The sequence below is a fragment of the Hypanus sabinus genome, chromosome 13, assembly GCF_030144855.1.
Source record: "Hypanus sabinus isolate sHypSab1 chromosome 13, sHypSab1.hap1, whole genome shotgun sequence".
Taxonomy (NCBI): Eukaryota; Metazoa; Chordata; class Chondrichthyes; order Myliobatiformes; family Dasyatidae; genus Hypanus; species Hypanus sabinus.
Genome location: NC_082718.1, coordinates 78,308,994 through 78,327,678, shown reverse-complemented (window position 1 = coordinate 78,327,678; position 18,685 = coordinate 78,308,994). Strand labels below are relative to the sequence as shown.

Genomic DNA, 18,685 nt, shown 5'->3' with positions numbered 1-18,685 from the left:
AAGTTTTGGAAACATTTCTGGTTTTTGCATTTTTTTGTTTTTTATTTAAATAAAAATCCTTTTTACATTTATCAAAGAATACTCCTGGTACAGTGTAAAAACAGCATACACTAATGTTAGGAATCCTGTGAGTTTGTTTGTTCTTCAATGACCTGTTTGACAATTTCTGCAAGTTTCAGACGATCGACTTTATCATTGAAACCCCGGCCTGAAAAAGACAAATGCACTGTTACCCCACAGAGAATTCTCCATTAAGGAGATTTTGCTGCATTAACAAGAGAATATTTTGAAGAATTACATGAGAGATTTTGTAATTTTTAAAGTGTATCACTATTGCACCATTTCCTCAGGGACCACAATTGACTAACGTGCCAATACAAGATATATTTAATGTAGAACAAAACAAATTTGACTCTTTATTTAGCCTCAACCATATTTGAACTTTCCTGTAGCAGTTTCTGCTTTTAGTTCAATTTTTAAAAAGTAAAGTTTGAGCATGAAGCTTAATATTTGCAGACAAAAGCAAAGCTGCTTCAATTTTAAAAGGGTAAAAGAGGATAGAGGATAGAGCAGGAGTGCAGGTGCAATACTGACTGGAAATCTTCACCAGCACAACTACTTCACTCTTCACAGTTTTATTTTAAAGCAAGGATTCCCAACCTGGAGTACACAGACCCCTCAGTTGACAGTAGGGGTCTATGGCATAAAACCCCTGTTTAAAAGGTACCAAATCAAAGTGAGTAACTCTGCTGTGGATGGTCCCAAGCCTGGCTGTGAAAGGTGGTGGGTTGGGCATGAGGCGAGCAACATCATCCCATAAACTCAGAGCTACAGAAACTCTAAAAGAGTTTCTTTAGAGAGGAAGGTTCTTCACCTGGAAAACGTATGAGGTCATGTGGTGACAGCAGAAGCTGATCAGCCTCCGGCCCAGGACCGGAGGACTCCGGTCAGCTGCTCTCAGCAGCCATGCCCCAGTAGAGGTGCTAGGCTAAGAAGCAACAGCAATCAATCAAATCTAGTACTCAATTACTCATGGTCAGAATTGATATCAGGTTTTGAACTATTAAATCCAAATAAAATTACCAAGGAAATAGGGCAGAGCAGTTGATGTTATGGACATGATTATTGCTTTGTTCACAGTAACTAAAATGAACAGGAATCAATGTGGAATGCTTCATTGAATGCCATTCAATCAATGTTCAGTATTCTTAGGTTGGGTAGGAATTAGCGTAGGTAATTGGTCAAGTAGACTGGGCAAGTTATTGCACTGCAAGGGAGCTAATCGCATGGCCTACATTGAGATGAATGGTGGCTGATGAAGCCGACTTTGATCACTGCAGCGGAAGCCCGTCCAGAGAATGTACTGGATAATTCTCACCCTGTCCAGAGGATGGCAGCTGATAATTCAGACAATGAAAAGTTGGAGCCGTCACCATCACTAAGCCCATTCTAAACACCATGAAAAAATACACCAGGAAGCTATTCTCTCACCGTTCCAGCTGAGATTCTGCAGTGTATCACGCAGAACTTTACAGTCTTTGTTGTATTTCCAAGCCTCTTGCATTACCTCATTTAGCTTTTCATCTTCATTCTCTCCTACAAAACAGAATTTCAGCATAAAACCTGTGCAACTGACATAGTCTTATTTTAATTTAATCCTTATTCAGCATCAGCTGCCTTACCAGCCTGAGGCAAAATGCATTGGGCGATGACATCCCGCAGTTTCTCCACAGCGACGTTGGCATCCTCAGCCTCTTCCTCCGCATCATGAATATAGACACTGTCCTTGGGCCTCGTGCTGTAACAAAATGACATTCTATTATGGGAGGGGAAATGTCCCTGTAAAAACAGGCGCAATTAGCCAGCCAAATCCGAGACACATTTAGTGGGCTAAGACATTAAGCAGGCTTATTTTTCTTAAAATAAAACAAACAAAAAATAAAAAGGAAGGAAAGGTAGAAAGAATTAATAAAAATGAAAAGCAATTAAAAAGAAAACACGAGAAGAGCGACGGGAAAACTGACATTACCCATCTCGCCCCCACTACAAGTGTGCCATCTATCAGGCGATCGCGCTGTGGCACTGGTGATGGTCATTGGAGAAGTCCGACGTCTGGATTGCCTGCCTCACCTGCTGGCTGAAGGAGGCTATCTGGAGGCAAACAGCCATATGAGAAAAACAATAATGGGGAACATTTAGGGAAATAATATTTTTAAAAATCTTCTTAAAGGGGAACAGTCTTCACTTGAATCAATGTATAATCCTAAATGTGATAAAAAGGACATCCCTCCTCATCGTAAGATTTCATTTGAAAATCTGTAGTTCAAATATTCCTCTTCACAGGTGTAACAACAACTGAATCTCCATTAAACCCCATGCACTGATCAATGTATTTGATTTGTTGATAATAACCCCATATGTTATTCAACTCAGTGGCAGTCCAACAAAGACTTCCTTACTGAGTTCAACATCTCCAGTGTTCACTTATCACACAAGCCTTGCCAAAGCCAGAACACCAGCACTCTGATCATGTCTGGCTCTACACTTTCAATGATAACATTTGGTTTTTCTGTACACTTACTAGCATCTCAGCCTTGCCTGGATCTTATTTTATGCTTTAAAACCGTTAGTCAGATGGAGAACCAGGATTGTCGTTTTGTGCAGCATCTCCTGTGCTGTGACATCATGAAGTTCCATGTCAATAACTGAAATGATGGCACTATCTAGGAATTCAACAAGCCTAGAGTGAATTTTACTCTTCCTTTCAAATCACCACTGAAAATGCCATAACAAGAAACCATAGGCAAAATTTTAAAAACCATGAAAATAATCAAAGAGAGGAGGAGCAAGAAACCACATGCACCAATCTTTATAACGCTTAGGACTGCCGTGCAATTCAAATGAACACAGTTTCCCTTTAAGGAGGATTCAACTTGCAGTATTGGTGAAAATGTCTGACCACATGGATTGAAACAAGTTTTAGAAAGTGTCCTTTTGGAATGATGTCCATTTCAAATAAAACCTGCTTTAACCAAAACTTTGAGAGGTTGCTGATGACTCTGGGTGAATGCCACACACTGAGGTACTGAGTCATACAGACCTGCAAGCTCTCACGTCTGTCTGGATTAGCTCCTTGCCAGAGGCAACAACTAATGGCTTCAGTCCCAGGATTGGGGGCAAAGGTGGGGGTGGGAGAAGGGAATTCTCAGGGAGAGAGGGTGGGGAAAAAAATAACTCATCCAGGTCTTCCCAATAGTGCTTCATGTAGCTGTCAGATGTAAAAATGGAATGGGCATGGCTGTGATTCTTCCTCCTGCTCCCATGGTCAAACTGCCTGCTGCCAGCACAATCCTAGCTTACATAAGCAGAATGGACTCTTGGAATTGGTACCAGGAACAACAAGTACCCATGCAACCACCTTCCAAGATGTGTTCAAGGCTTGACAACAATACTAATTTTTAAAATGGTTAAAAAAATTAGAATATTCCTCAAGTCTTTGGGCTTATGACCACCAATGTACTGAAATAATTTCCAGACTCAAATGGTGGTTAACAGTTTTATTAAAAGAGGAAGTGATTGCAGTGATGTAGTAAACAATACCATTCTGTTAAAAAAACCATTGGGTAAAATAACAAATCTCCTGTTTCAACTTTTTGTGATAAACATTAACTGCTTGTTAAACTTTAATTGAGATTTTTGCACCTCTATCTTGGATTCAGTCACATCTCTCTGCTACAACTTGTGTAGGTTCATCAGCTAGAAAGCTTAATACAGAATGTTGCTTTGCCCCTCCGCTAAAATCTTTTGCCAGGTTTCATTGCCTTTATGACACAAGCAATGCCTTTTGTTTCTCTATGTTATCATGTAATTCAAATACACTGAATTATGTTAAAATCTTGTCACTTCAGTTTTGCAATATACCTTAAAAAATCCCTTGATATGTTAATAACTTAGTCTTATCAAGTACTTTAATTTAGAAAGCTGATCTCAACTCACTTGTAGACTGTTATCCAATATTCAGTTAGTACTAAAGGCCCCAGACAGTCTAGCAGCAAATAGATACTTTGCAGAACATTAAAAGCATCAGGAACTGTGCCAAAAGATTATAAAATCAAATTATTTAGCTTTTAATTACAATTATGTCCTCTTCTTCCCTGAATGCATAATGGATATGGTTCAAGAAACACAGAATGCCTTTAGGAACTCAGGTTAAGCAGCATCTATGGAGAGGAATAAACAGTTGACGTTTCTGGCAGAGACCTTCATCAATCTGGAAACATCGACTGTTTATTCCTTTCCATGGAAGCTGCCCGATGGCAGTTCTTCCAGCATTTTGTGCGTGCTGTTCTGGATTTCCAGCATCTGTGGTCTCTCGTGTGTTTATGGATTATGGTTACATTGACCTACCCTTCATGAGCAAAATTAAAGATGACAGTCAGAAAATAATTGATCAAGAAGTGCATCACAGCCAAGCCAATCCTGACCAAAAAAAGAGACACTTTCCAGCAATCCAACTCACTGGCAGCAAAAAGCAGGATCTTCAGCTGGTTTAGATCTTCCTACCCATGGGATGCTTAAGCTAACTGCAGTCCTCCGACTGTTGTCCTGTGCAAGATCAACTAATCTAGCACAAATGATGAAACCTATGAACGTGTGGTCTGTGCAGCTTATACTTTGCAGTACACGAGAATGCTCAGTTCAACGACGTGCACTTGAATATTTAGAAATGAATAATTCTGATCTCAGCAGGGAATGTAGACAAAACACAGCATCTCTTATTCATAACCCTTTCTGTACAACTCTAAATACAACAACATAAATCAAAATTGGATGATGAGTATCTGTAAAATTAATCCATTTGTAAATTTAATATTCTTCCAAGTGTGATTTTATGCAGAAAAAAGTCTTTTACTGAAGTTCTCCCAACCATTGAGCACATCTGCATGAAACACTGTCGTAGGAAAGTAGCATCCATTATCAGAGATCCCCACCATCCAAATCATGGTCTCTTCTCACTGTTGCCATCAGGTAGAAGATACAAGAGCCTCAGGACTTACACCACCCGGTTCAAGAACAGTTCCCACCTGTCAAACATCAGGCTCTTTAAGAAAAGGGATAACTACACTTGCCTCATCATTGAAATGATCCCACAGCCAATAATCTCACTTTAGGGACTCTTTATCTCATCATCTCATGTTATTTAATGCTAGTTATTTATATTTGTATAGTCTGTTGTTTTCTGCACGCTGGTTGATCTTTCATTGATCCTGTTATAGCTATTATCCTATAGATTTACTGAGTATACCTGCAGGAAAATGAATCTCAGGGTTGTATATGGTGACAAACGTTCTTTGATAATAAAATTTACTTTGAATTTTGTTTTTATTCTGACAAGTTGGTTAATACATTAATTGGTTATTCACAAAATGATTCCTATTATTTGTCTTCCAGATTTCACAACACTGTTTCTTTGCAAACTAATTCCGATTCCAAATTGAAAAGTGGGAAAAAATTGTTCTGGGTGGGGAAGAGAATGGCAAAGGAAAGAAACATAGGGCACTACCTAGGCACGTCACAATCGAACTATTTAATCAAATTCTAGCACAGAGGAACAAGAAAGCAGGAATACACCGGATTTACTTCATCTAAAATAAGAGCTGAATTTGCTGCAGCACATTTTAAATAATGCTAGCAAAAGATTAGATTTAGATTTATCACACATACAGTAAAATGTGTCATCTGTGTTAACAACTGGCATATGCTGGGGGCAGCCTGCAAATGTCACTACACATTACAACACCAACATAACGTGCCTACGATCAGGGATTCCCAGCATTTCTCATGCTTATTACACAAGAACCCCGTGGACCCCGTGTTGCAATATTCACCTGATGCAGAGAGAAACAATTCCAATCCACACTGGACATTCATTAAATTTGATAATATGGGAAAACCAATTGTTTCGTATTCTCTTAATTTGTAAATACAAAAAAAAAAGCCTTGTTTGGGAAAAAAAAAGTATCTTACATGTCCTTTATAGACATGAGTGTTTTAGAATTTTAAAATGTGAAAGCCAATGCAACAGTCACATCTTGTCCTAACAAACGTATCCAGTTGATTTTCCAATCACTCTACTGTCATTTCAGGACACTGAGCCAAACTGAGAAACTCACAGAAATCAATCTGCAGAGCTGAAGTATTACTGTATCTGTAACCATCCTGCACTCCATGGCTCAGTGCGTTCTCCTGCACTCAGCTCACCTTTCCTTGTGATCTTTATCTAAAGGGGACAGGGCATATATCCATCAGCATATGAACTGGGAGATGTGATCAGTCAGAATGTTGCAGTAAATTAAAATATTAAAAAAATTGCAGATACTGGAAACCTAAAATATACACACACTTTAAAAATGAGCTCAAATTGCTTGGAATATTATTCCAACTTATTTGCTCCTCTGTGCTCAATTTTAATGTAGAACTTTACGAAGTTTGGCACAGCAAAAGAACAGATGGTAGGCTTCATTGCCAAACACTGTAAAAAAAAAATTTGCATGGTATCTTCACAATGCCAAGCACCAAACAGAAATTCCACTATAGCTTCACCGAGATATCTCAACACCCAGCATGTCTGAGCCATATACATTTCATTCAGTACAACTTACCCCAGCAGTTTCCTCTTGCGAAGAATTGGATTATTAACAGAGTTTAGAGGTTTAAGGCTCACTTTCAGATCCTGAATTCTCATACTGGCCAGCTGTTCTGCATGAGCCTGCTGGATCCCAGCAACCATTGCCTGTAATGCACAGATTCAACATCAACACATGCTCTGTTACAAGACAATAAGAGACAAGCAGAGGGACGATACGAGCCTGCAAACAGATGTAACGACTGCCACACAAATTTCTGCCCGAAGAAAACTTGAGAAGAGGCTCCAATAAATTTCAACAAGAGGAACAGAAAGTCTTAGATGAATCAATTTCTCTGGTTTAAAACTTGATGAAAGTCTAAGAATCCCTTATCCTAAATTTTGTCACAGGCTCTGACTTTGGAGTAAAATTTTCAAGGTTAGACATTACATGAGTTTACCATTCCGGTTTAAGCGATATGAAAAATACTAACTCTTCAAGAACACAGACATTTCTGCACATTGCAGCCTGCACCACAAATACTACACGTAATACTAGCCACTAGCTGTGCCCTAATCGATTTACCTTATCCATCATCATTTGAGAAGATGGGAGAATGTTATCTAAAGCCTCTGTGGAGTTCAGCCAGGGATGATCCAGCACCCCCTCAATATTGAGCCGCTCCTCTGGCTTTACCTTCAGCAATCTGTGGAAGGGAACAATTTAACAGTGAAACCAGCATTCAAAAAGGAACCAAGTCCACAAAACTATTTCTATTAGTAAAGAAAAAGCATATTACAATCAGATTACCAATTCCAACCAGAAAACAACCAAACACCAGTTGACTGTAATACATGTCCAATAATAGAAAGGTTTGCTGAGTGCAAGGTCCACCAATATTTTGTCTGGTTGATTCATTGTTACAAATTTCTCTACAATGTCTCCAATACTACCTCAGACTAGTCCTACTATACAACAGAGACCCAGCTATTCAACTCACTTTCTCACAATGTCCTTTGCCATCTCGGATATCTGACTCCACTCTTCCTCTGGGAATTCAAAACTTCCCGTCATGATCTTTTTTCGCATGTCCTTTGGGATTGTCCGGCTGTGATGTTTGGAATAAAACGGTGGATATCCACATAGCATCACGTAAATAATTACACCCAGCGACCACAGGTCACAGCTCTGGCATAAACAAAAAAAGTTTTTATATAGAAAAATGCCATTTATAAAATAGTATGGGATTATATCTTGGGGTTCTCTTGGTAAATGTGCTAACGATATCTCCCAACACCACTCGGGCGGAAGCTAGTTAGCCATCGCTCAGGTCTGTATCAATGGTGCTGGGTAGGATAGGAACACGTGACCTACAAGGCTTTCCTATTTTCCTGTAGAAATTTCCCATTTTTGATTTGCTTAGCACTATCTACTGCCCCTTTTTCAAGATTGGGAACATCAAATTGGGGTTGGGGGTGGTGGTGAGAATCTTACAAACCACCTGTTTCCGTATCCTTTACTATTTGCAGTGTATCACTGGACTTTTTTTTCCCAAAATATCACCAGACTGCATCAGATATACAAGTGAAATGATTAGCATACAAAAAATATATAATTTTAATCAAAACTGTATTATTTAGTTATGTTTATTAGCTGGAAATGAAAAGAAATATAATATTGCCTTATGCTAAAACTTGTAATGAGATAAATTAAGATTTGATTTTGTAAAAGGATATCATAAAGAAATAGATAGGGAGAAGATTCCTAGTTGGGCTCAGCAATGTTACTGTTATCCATAACAGGTGCTAATAATTATTTTCTAAATAATCTACAAAATAGTGTATTTATACAGTATGTTAAACTTGATGACTCATTTTACATTATGTAAAACATGCTGCTTCAGGGAGGCTTCAGTAACTTACTTTTACTTGTCACTGGTGCTTTTAAATAAACATCTAATTTTATTTTATTTAAATACAGTGGATTCCAGTTAATTAGGTCACTGGTTAATCAGAACAGCCATTCATTTGTAACAACTTTTAAAGAACAAAAACTACATGAAGAAAATAGCTGACAGAGGCACTATGCTGCTTAATCTTGACAGGAGACTGTTGCCGAACAGTTTCAAACCAGTATCAGTTGCGTGAACTTCTGTGGCTGTTAGATGATCAGTTTTCAAAATAGCGTCAATCATGTGTGTTTGTATTCAAAAAGCAGTGATTTTTGTTGCTGATAGTTGGTGAGAAATAAGCAGCAAGACAATTCAGAACTGTTTTACTTGCCGTGGTTTTAGGCATCAGGGTTGAAGAGGCAAGAAATAGCCGGGAGTGAAAATGAGACAATTGCACAAATTCAATAATTTGACAATCATCTTGAATGTTACAATGAAAATATAGAGGATGCAATTGTCTAAAGCATTGTATGAAGATAGGGACTAGGTGTCCCTGCAGATTTTGTTCATTTATGGTCAATCAGGAAAATACTGCAGATAAATTCCTTTGTTGATAACTATTAGGAACTAATAAACAATTGTCTAGTACTATAGAAATACTGGTAGTGTTCTAAATTGTTCTGTACTTTATTTAAATACACAAATTTTACTCAGTTAACTGGTAATTTCTCTCTTCTGTACCCTTTAACTATTTCAATGAAACTTCAGCTAATTGGGGCAGCAGCTTAATTGGGCCAAAATGTACTGATCCTGCTGTGCCCACATTGACTGGAATCTACTGTAGTGATTTGAAACATCCTTATTTTGAGGGATTAAATTTTGAAGAGATTAAGTGATCACAAAAGAGGCAAGGTTGATGCTTCTCATCAAAACAGCACACTTAACTATTTCCTTGTTTAAATAATATTCAAATCTTTCAGAATACTCACCAGTTTACACGGAAGCTGGGCAACATGAAAGTGCAGCTCAAGGTCACAAACACAAGAGATTTTGCAGATGCTGGAAAACCAGAGTAACATATACAATGTACTGGAGGAACTCAGTGGGTCAGGCAGCATCTATAAAGTTGACATTTCGGGCTGACACCCTTCATTACTGTTTATTCCTCTCCATAGATGCCGCCAGACCTGCTGAGCTCCTCCAGCATTTTGTCTACATCTCAAGATGTCTCACTTACCTGTTCCGCCGGCTACCAAGGAGAGAGGGGTTGGAAAAAAGGACTCTCCAAACACAATGCCAGCCTGAGATTACCAAAATTACTATGGAATCATAGCTAAAAATTGTTCCAATTTGGGAAGGTGGGTTGTAAATGGACAATGGAAAATGGGATGGCAAATGAAATAGGGCAGAATTACTACACTGTGGAAAACTACACATTTATCTCATTTCCACATAATGCACCTTACAACAGGAAGAAAAATAAACTTCATTTCCATCATTTAACAAGTGAGCCTGCCCATTCTGTTTCATTCAAGATGACAATAAAGTGGCAAGGAATTACCTTATTGTATGTATAAGGAGTTGGCGAGGTAGGTATTATTCCAGATTTCTCTTTCTGATGTCTCCTCTGTGCCTCCAATACCTGCATCAAAAATAGCAAGAAGATTAAAATTGAGAAATATATCATGGGAGTCTCCTTAAATTTCACAAAATTTAAAGATAGAACCTCAATTCATTTCAATAGTAACAAAGTACATTAAAGAATTTAAAATACAGAGGAAAACCCTGTTTAAAAAGACCCTGTTGTATTTAAAGAATAGTGGTGAGGGGGCTGTGGAATAAAGATACAGATAGAGATGTAGTGACTAGTGAATTATTGAAGGCACGCACAAACTGTCAAAAGAATACTGTGGACCTGTACACTGATGTTTTTAATCCCTCTCATTTAAGTAGACTAAGGTATCCACCTGCTTCAATTATACCAGTACCCAAGAAGTCTGCTGCGTCACCTTCTCTGAGCGATTATTATTCTTTTATGGATTTATTGAGTATGCCCACAACAAAATGATTCTTCGGGTTGTATATGGTGACACGTATGTCATTTGATAATAAATTTACTTTGAACTTTGATACATCTACTCTGGCTGGCTCAGCTTTCCTATGAAGTAAACACCGGCTTACTCACTCTGTGGCATGGCATGCAAAAATATACCACACAAAAAAATTCTTTCCAATTTGATTAAAATGTGGGAGAATTTCTTCTGAGGGATGTAGTGCTTAGTCATGACAGTCTTAGCGAGTTCCTGTTGACCCAGCTTGGAATATCTAATGGCGATATGGGGGGGGGGGGGGGAGGGGAACCAGAGTGTAGGAACAGATGTATGGGAGAAGGAAGAAAAAGACAATGAAGTTCTTTGCACTGTTAGAGATAGACAGAGAGGAAGAGGTGGAGAATTTCTTAAATGCATTTATTTTAAATGCTAGGAGCATTGTAAGAAAGGTGGAGGAGCTTAGAGCATGGATTGATAACTGGAAATATGATGTTGTAGCTATTAGTGAAACATGGATATTCCTGGATTTTGTTGCTTCAGGTGTGATAGAATTGGAGGGACAAGAGGGGGAGGTGTTGTGTTGCTTGTCAGAGAAAATATCACAGCGGTGCTCTGGTAGGATAGATAAGAGGGCTTGTCCAGGGAGGCTATTTCGGTGGAATTGAGGAATGGGAAAGGTGTAGTAACACTTACAGGAGTGTATTATAGACCGCCTAATGGGGAGCGAGAATTGGAGGAGCAAATTTGCAAGGAGACAGCAGATATTTGTAGTAAGCACAGGGATGTGATTGTGGGAGATTTTAATTTTCCACACATAGATTGGGAAGCCCATACTGTAAAAGGGATGGATGGTTTGGAGTTTGTAAAATGTGTGCAGGATAGTTTTTTGGCAGCAATACATAGAGGTACCAGCTAGAGAAGAGGCAGCGTTGGATCTTCTGTTAGGGAATGAAATAGGTCAGATGACAGAGGTATGTGTTGGGGAGCACATCGGGTCCAGTGATCACAATGCCATTAGTTTCAATCTAATTATGGAGAAGGATAGGACTGGACCTAGGGTTGAGATTTTTGATTGAAGTAAGGCTAACTTTGAGGAGATACAAAAGGATTTAGAAGGAGTGGATTGGGACAATTTGCTTTATGGGAAGGATGTAATAGAGAAATGGTGATCATTTAAAGGTGAAATTTTGAGGGTACAGAATCTTTATGTTCCTGTTAGGTTGAAAAGTTAAAAGTTTGAGAGAGCCATGGTTTTCAAGGGATATTGAAAACTTGGTTAGGAAAAAGAGAGATATCTACAATAAATATAGGCAGCATGGAGTGAATGAGGTGCTCGAGGAATATAAAGAATGTAAGAAGAATCTAAGAAAGAAATTAGAAAAGCTAAAAGAAGATACAACGTTGCTTTGGCAAGTAAGGTGAAAATAAATCCAAAGGGTTTCAATAGTTATATTAATAGCAAAAGGATAGTGAGGGATAAAATTGGTCCCTTAGAGCATCAGAGTGGACAGCTATGTGTGGAGCCGAAAGAGATGGGGGAAATTTTGAACAATTTCTTTTCTTCGACATTCACTAAGGAGATTTTGAATTGTGTAAGGTAAGGGAAACAAGTAGGGAAGTTATCAAAACTATGACAATTAAAGAGGAGGAAGTACTGGTGCTTTTAAGGAATATAAAAGTGGATAAATCTCCGGGTCCAAACAGGATATTCCCTAGGACCTTGAGGGAGGTTAGTGTAGAAATTGCAGGGGCTCTGACAGAAATATTTCAAATGTCATTAGAGACGGGGATGATGCCAGAGGTTTAGCGTATTGCTCATGTGTTTCCATTGTTTAAAAAGGGTTCTAAGAGTAAACCTAGCAATTATAGGCCTGTCAGTTTGACGTCAGTGGTGGGTAAATTAATGGAAAGTATTCTTAGAGATGGTATGTATAATTATCTGGATAGACAGGGACTGAGTAGGAACAGTCAACATGGATTTGTGTGTGCAAGGTCATGTTTGACAAATCTTATTGAATTTTTTGAAGAGGTTATGAGGAAAGTTGATGAGGGTAAAGCAGTGGATGTTGTCTATATGGACTTCAGTAAGGCCTTGACAAGGTTCTGCACAGAAGGTTAGTTAGGAAGGTTTAATCGTTAGGTTTTAATATTGAAGTAGTAAAATGGATTCAACAGTGGCTGGATGGGAGATGCCAGAGAGTAGTGGTGGATAACTGCTTGTCAGGTTGGAGGCCGGTGACTAATGGTGTGCCTCAGGGATCTGTACTGGGTCCAAAGTTGTTTGTCATATACATTAATGATCTGGATGATGGGGTGGTAAATAGGATTAGTAAGTATGCAGATGATACTAAGGTAGGTGGCGTTGTGGATAATGAAGTAGGTTTTCAAAGCTTGCAGAGAGATTTAGGCCAGTTAGAAGAGTGGGCTGAACGATGGCAGATGGCGTTTAATGCTGATAAGTGTGAGGTGCTACATTTTGGTAGGAATAATCCAAATAGGACATACATGGTAAATGGTAGGGCATTGAAGAATGCAGTAGAACAGAGTGATCTAGGAATAATGGTGCATAGTTTCCTGAAGGTGGAATCTCATGTGGATAGGGTGGTGAAGAAAGCTTTTGGTATATTGGCCTTTATAAATCAGAGCATTGAGTGTAGGAGTTGGGATGTGATATTAAAATTGTACAAGGCATTGTTAAGGCCGAATTTGTAGTATTGTGTACAGTTCTGGTCACCGAGTTATAGGAAAGATGTCAACAAAATAGAGAGAGAACAGAGAAGATTTATTAGAATGTTACCTGGGTTTCAGCACCTAAGTTACAGGGAAAGATTGAACAAGTTAGGTCTTTATTCTTTGGAGTGTAGAAGGTTGAGGGGAGACTTGATAGAGGTATTTAAAATTATGAGGGGGATAGAGTTGACGTGGATAGGCTTTTTCCATTGAGAGTAGGGGAGATTCAAACAAGAGGACATGAGTTGAGACTTAGGGGGCAAAAGTTTAAGGGTAACATGAGGGGGAATTTCTTTACTCAAAGAATGGTAGCTGTGTGGAATGAGCTTCCAGTAGAAGGGGTAGAGGCAGGTTCGATATTGTCATTTAAAGCAAAATTGGATAGGTATATGGACAGAAAAGGAATGGAGGGTTATGGGCTGAGAGAGGGTCGGTGGGACTAGGTGAGAGTAAGTGTTCGGCACGGACTAGAAGGGCCGAGATGGTCTGTTTCCGTGCTGTAATTGTTATATGGTTATATGGAAATACTGCCCATTCTACCTACTGTGGGAGTACACTTCAGCTATCCTGATGATAGTTCAACATCCTATCCCAGGCAATTATGAAACCTGCACTTGATGAACTACACTGTGTGTTCAACAAGCTTGTAATGGGACACCTTGAGGCCCACATCATCACTGGCAGTGACTTCTACCAATCCAGCTTCAAACGTGTGTTACCAAAATGCTACCAGCTTGTCTTCTGTCCCACAGGGGCCCCAAATACCTTTCCTTGATCACTGCTATACAGCCAAAGATGCCTACCAAACCACTCCCTGTCCACACTTTTGGCAAAACAGACCACCAAGCTCTGCTCCTTTTCCCTACAAACAGAGCTGAAATACAATACTCAGTAAAGAAAGTTATCAGTGCTAGTTTGAGGAAATACAGTAGATGAGCTTCAAGTACATGACTGTTCTGAATCAGTAGACTGGCCTATGCTCGATGTCTCAGCAGCCGGCCTAGATGAGTATGTCACCACCATCCCATACTTTCTCACGTGTACATTGATGAATGTATACCAAAGCAGAAACCATGGACGAACCAGGAGATCCGCTCCCTACTGAAATCTAGGACTGCAGTGTTCAAATCAGGTGACCCTGACCGTTACAAGAAATCAAGATATAATCGCTGTAAAGCTATTAGCAATGCCAAGATATAAATCAGTCCAAAATTGAGTCCCAGACCAGGTCCTAGAATGGGCTACAAGTCAGACAACATTGCTAAAGTACATCCCTTCTCAATTACATGAATGCACTCTGTGTACGTTTCAAACAGAAGGGAATCAGAATGTCACCACTCACCCCAACAGCCTCTAATACACCAAAACCTAGTCACCAGTGTGACTGTAAGTTCAGTCTTCCAGTGAGTAACCCCGTAGAATGTGTCCCTGGCCACAGTCTTAGATCAGGTGGCAGGGGTATTAGCAGTTATATTTAACCTCTTCTTACTTCAATCTAAGATTCCCATCTGCATTAGTAAGACCACTTTAATCCCTATACTTAAGGAATACAAGGTAATATGCCTTAACTATTACTGCCCGATGTCTTTGACAACCACCATTGTAAAGTGCTTCAGGAGGCTAGTAACGATCTGCATTAAGTTCAGCCTTCAGACAATCTCAGTCCATTAAAATTCACCTAACCCTGAAATAAGTCCATGGCAGCAGATCCCATCTCCCAGGATCTACACTCATCTCTGGAGCAACTGTTCTGTAAAGACCACCCATGTTAAACTATTGTTTATTGACTACAACTCAGCTTTCAATACTATAATTCCAAGCAAACATCTCCAAATTCCTAGTCCTGGGACCCTACACCTCCCTTTGCACTTGGATCTCTGACTTCCTGACCAACAGACCTCAAGCGTAAGGATAAGCTTCCTCACCTGTATCCACCCAAGAGAAGGACACAGTAGTTGGAGAATTCAAGGAGAAGGATGTACGAATTCCAGAACAATTAACATCAAAATGAAGGAAGTATTAGATGTCATTGCAAGTATATGAATCCCCAGTACTTGTTCCCCACCTCTGCCCATTTCCACTCTTATTTCTCAAAAGTGAGAAATCATTAGCCACGATTCCATAAGAATTTTTGTCATTTCATTAGATATGTATTGAGGATATGGTTACAAGAGCTTGTATGAAATCTAGATTTATTTTAATTTTTTTTTGTCTAGGTCAATTTACAAAGTTGCTTTTAAAGTAGCATTAATTTGTCAATCTTACTGAGATTATAGTTGGTTTATGAAAACATTATTTGGAAATGATAGCATTACTCTTTCTTGTTGATGGTCAATTGAAAAAGTTCCAGTATGTTGCATTGCTTCCTGCCCTAAATAAATGCAAAGTATCACTAGTACACACCATCTTCCAAATCTGAGACTGGTAACCATGACGAACATACAGTTGCTAATGTCCCAGATGTCTAACTACTAAAGCACATGTGGCCAACAGTCATCAGAAAGAGCCTCAGAGCTGCAGATTTTACAAATAACTTTCCAATAATCTACCAAATGGCCAGCTCTCCCTAGCCTAAATTCTCAGCACTGAGGCACTAGTTGCATTCAGTTCTCTGCAATGAGCAGGGCATGTTATTTGCATGCCTAACACTAGACTCTCAAAACAATCAATTCCACCCACTGTAATGGTAGAAATTATAGGTGGATGTGAAAAACATTCCAAGATGAATTCAAAGCTTCCTTATCCCCTTTACTCCATAGCACCTACAAAAGCTCAAAATCAAGAAGGAGAATTCCTAATAGTAACAAGAACAGGGTCTATTCATTGAGAAGCCCAGTGTAAAAAGGTGGAAGGAGCACACCGACTCCCACATCACCCACCCATGTGCTGCCTCAACTGTGGACGAGTCCTTGGCTTTCACGTTATCCTCACTAGCCTCTTCAGAGCCCACAAAGGCAGAGTGGAAGGAAAGTCTTTCTTGATCTGGAAGGCTTAAGAACACGCACACACAATTACCTGAGGTGCTACATAATACGGAGTGAACTGTGGTGTCATCAGATCTCCATGATCGATTTTAGCAAATCCAAAATCACATAGTTTAACTGGTGCATCCTACAAGATGAAAGAACTATGCATCAAAGCCAGGAATTGAAAACAAAATAATCAGCATACTATATATTAAAAGATCAGGGAGATATGCAGTCCAACACTAGTTACCGTAACACCATGCTCTCTCATTTAGGTTTCCTCCAGGTGCTCTGGTATCCTCCCATATAACAAAGATGTACCGACTGGTAGGTTAATTGATCATTGTAAATTGTACTGTGATTAGGGTTAAATCGGCGGTTGCTGTGCATGTGATTTGAAGAGCCAGAAGGGCCTGTGCAATACTAAATCTCAATAAATTTACTTTGTTCTAAATTGCACGTGTCCCATTTCAACAGTATTTTTTTAAAAAGTTTCATCAGATTTCAAAAAATTATGAAGGTTTTCTATTCCAACCAATACATTTGTGCTCCTGCCTAGGTGTAAATATTTTATCAGCATACCATTCCAGTGGTCAATGTCTTGAGCATTAAAAAAAAACATCTATAGTTGGTAAAGTTACTCCATATACTTGCTTTCAAGTTAAAAATCAGTGCTCAGAGAAGCTAAATTTACACATATCAGTACAGATATGATTCCTATATGATTCAAATAATGTAGAAGGCACAAACATAGGCCTATACCAGGAAAATATGAAACATAGATGCCAGTTTCCCTGGATACAAATAATCAAAAGTGAACAGAAACCCTCTGGTCTTTTGCATACAAATAATAAACGTAATAAGTTGATCCTTACATTTTCATAAAGACCAAAGTAAATAATGTCACCATTTTATTTTGGGCAAGTTGAAGGTATCAAGTGGAAGTTCACTGATCTCATCATAAAACTTAATCAGCAGCATAACCAGCATAAAAAAAATAACTTCACTGCAAAGTATTGTGAAGAATTTCATTCCCCCCCACCCCAAATGGCTCTCCTCGCCCAATTAGGAATGTCTTCTAGTAATAGACAACTTGCTACAACAGGCTTCACCCCAATATGTCAGCAATTCCTTCCTCTTTCCCTGCTGAGTCCCCCAGCAGACTGATTGTTGCTCCAGATTTCAGCACCTGCATTCTCGTGTCTCTCCTCTAGTAACATTCTGACCAAGATTTAGTATGCTGCTACTTACGACATTAAAAAAGACAATCAATTTTGGGAAGAATATTATCTATATTATATGATACATATTTTACACTTTTCATGCTCACAATGTGATCAGGACATCATGTTTCTACCATGTTTGTATGCTGTGCTCACTTTAGGTTTAAATTACCCCATGAACTTACTTGTGTTGCCTTCTGGTCTTCTCAAAGATGAGTCTCCAAGGCAGGTGAAGCTGTGCCCCTCACATAAAAATGTAGTTTCCAGGCCTGATCCTTTTACCCTCTCTCCAACCACAAACACAAATGCACCCCCGATTCATTAGCCTCTAACTTGGCCACACCCCATTCTGACCAGATCTTGCACCTCCCACTAAAAAAAGGGCAAGATAAAAAAGAAAAGTAAAGAGCAGGAATTTTTAAAAATTTTTTAAAAGAATGAGTAGATAGAACACATCTTTCAATAATGTTTTGGATGTTAAACACTGAGTTTAACATACTTAAAAGTTCCAAGGTAGCTTACTGAACTGGTATCAATCAAAATTTTACACCAGGCCACAGTGAAATGACCAAAAGTATGGTTAAAGGGGAAAACTTTAAATAGCATCTTTAAAGAGTTATATTCTCTAGAAAGGATATTCTTAAGCTTGAAGCCACCATAGCTAAAGACAATGCTATACTGGAGAGATGAACGTTGGGTTTCCACTGGAGGGCAAAATTAGTACACAGAGCTTTTGGAGGATTATAAGACTTAGAGGTTACAGTTAACCTGGAGTGAAACCAAAGGGAATCTGCTTGTTGAATCAGGCCTGTTACTGAATGGGATGTGATGCATGTTATACCTGCATTAATGAGGTGTATGAAAAGGGTTTTGATAATGGAGAGAACATGGGAGTGCAATTACAGATTAAAAAGGATCCCAAAGTTGTTTGAAGTTTTCTTAAATTTCAACATGAGCAAAACCATAGCAGGGTAATAATACTGCTACAAGCTATAAAAAATATGTTAAGTTCTATACTTCCAGCTTTTTTTTCCCCATTTTTTCCTGAGCAAATACACTTTCTAGCAGAAACAGACAATACATTCAGAAAGCAGACACGAGGAAATCTGCAGATGCTGGAAATTCAAACAGCACACACACACAAAGTGCTGGTGGAATACAGCAGGCCAGGCAGCATCTATAAGGAGAAGTACTGTCG

At 39.0% G+C, this 18,685-nt stretch overlaps 1 protein-coding gene across 1 annotated transcript in view; it reads right to left on the bottom strand.

The window, feature by feature from the left end:
- Positions 1-18,685, bottom strand: part of mapkapk5 (MAPK activated protein kinase 5) — a 44,467-nt gene continuing 25,782 nt past the window's right edge. Inside the window, exons 7-14 of the mRNA XM_059987971.1 lie at positions 16,314-16,409; positions 10,079-10,159; positions 7,627-7,814; positions 7,212-7,332; positions 6,663-6,793; positions 1,683-1,798; positions 1,492-1,596; positions 1-208 (exon numbers count right to left, since the gene is read on the bottom strand). Of these exons, the coding sequence (XP_059843954.1) occupies positions 117-208; positions 1,492-1,596; positions 1,683-1,798; positions 6,663-6,793; positions 7,212-7,332; positions 7,627-7,814; positions 10,079-10,159; positions 16,314-16,409 (930 nt within the window). The 3' untranslated portion in view covers positions 1-116. The remainder of the gene's footprint in view (positions 209-1,491; positions 1,597-1,682; positions 1,799-6,662; positions 6,794-7,211; positions 7,333-7,626; positions 7,815-10,078; positions 10,160-16,313; positions 16,410-18,685) is intronic.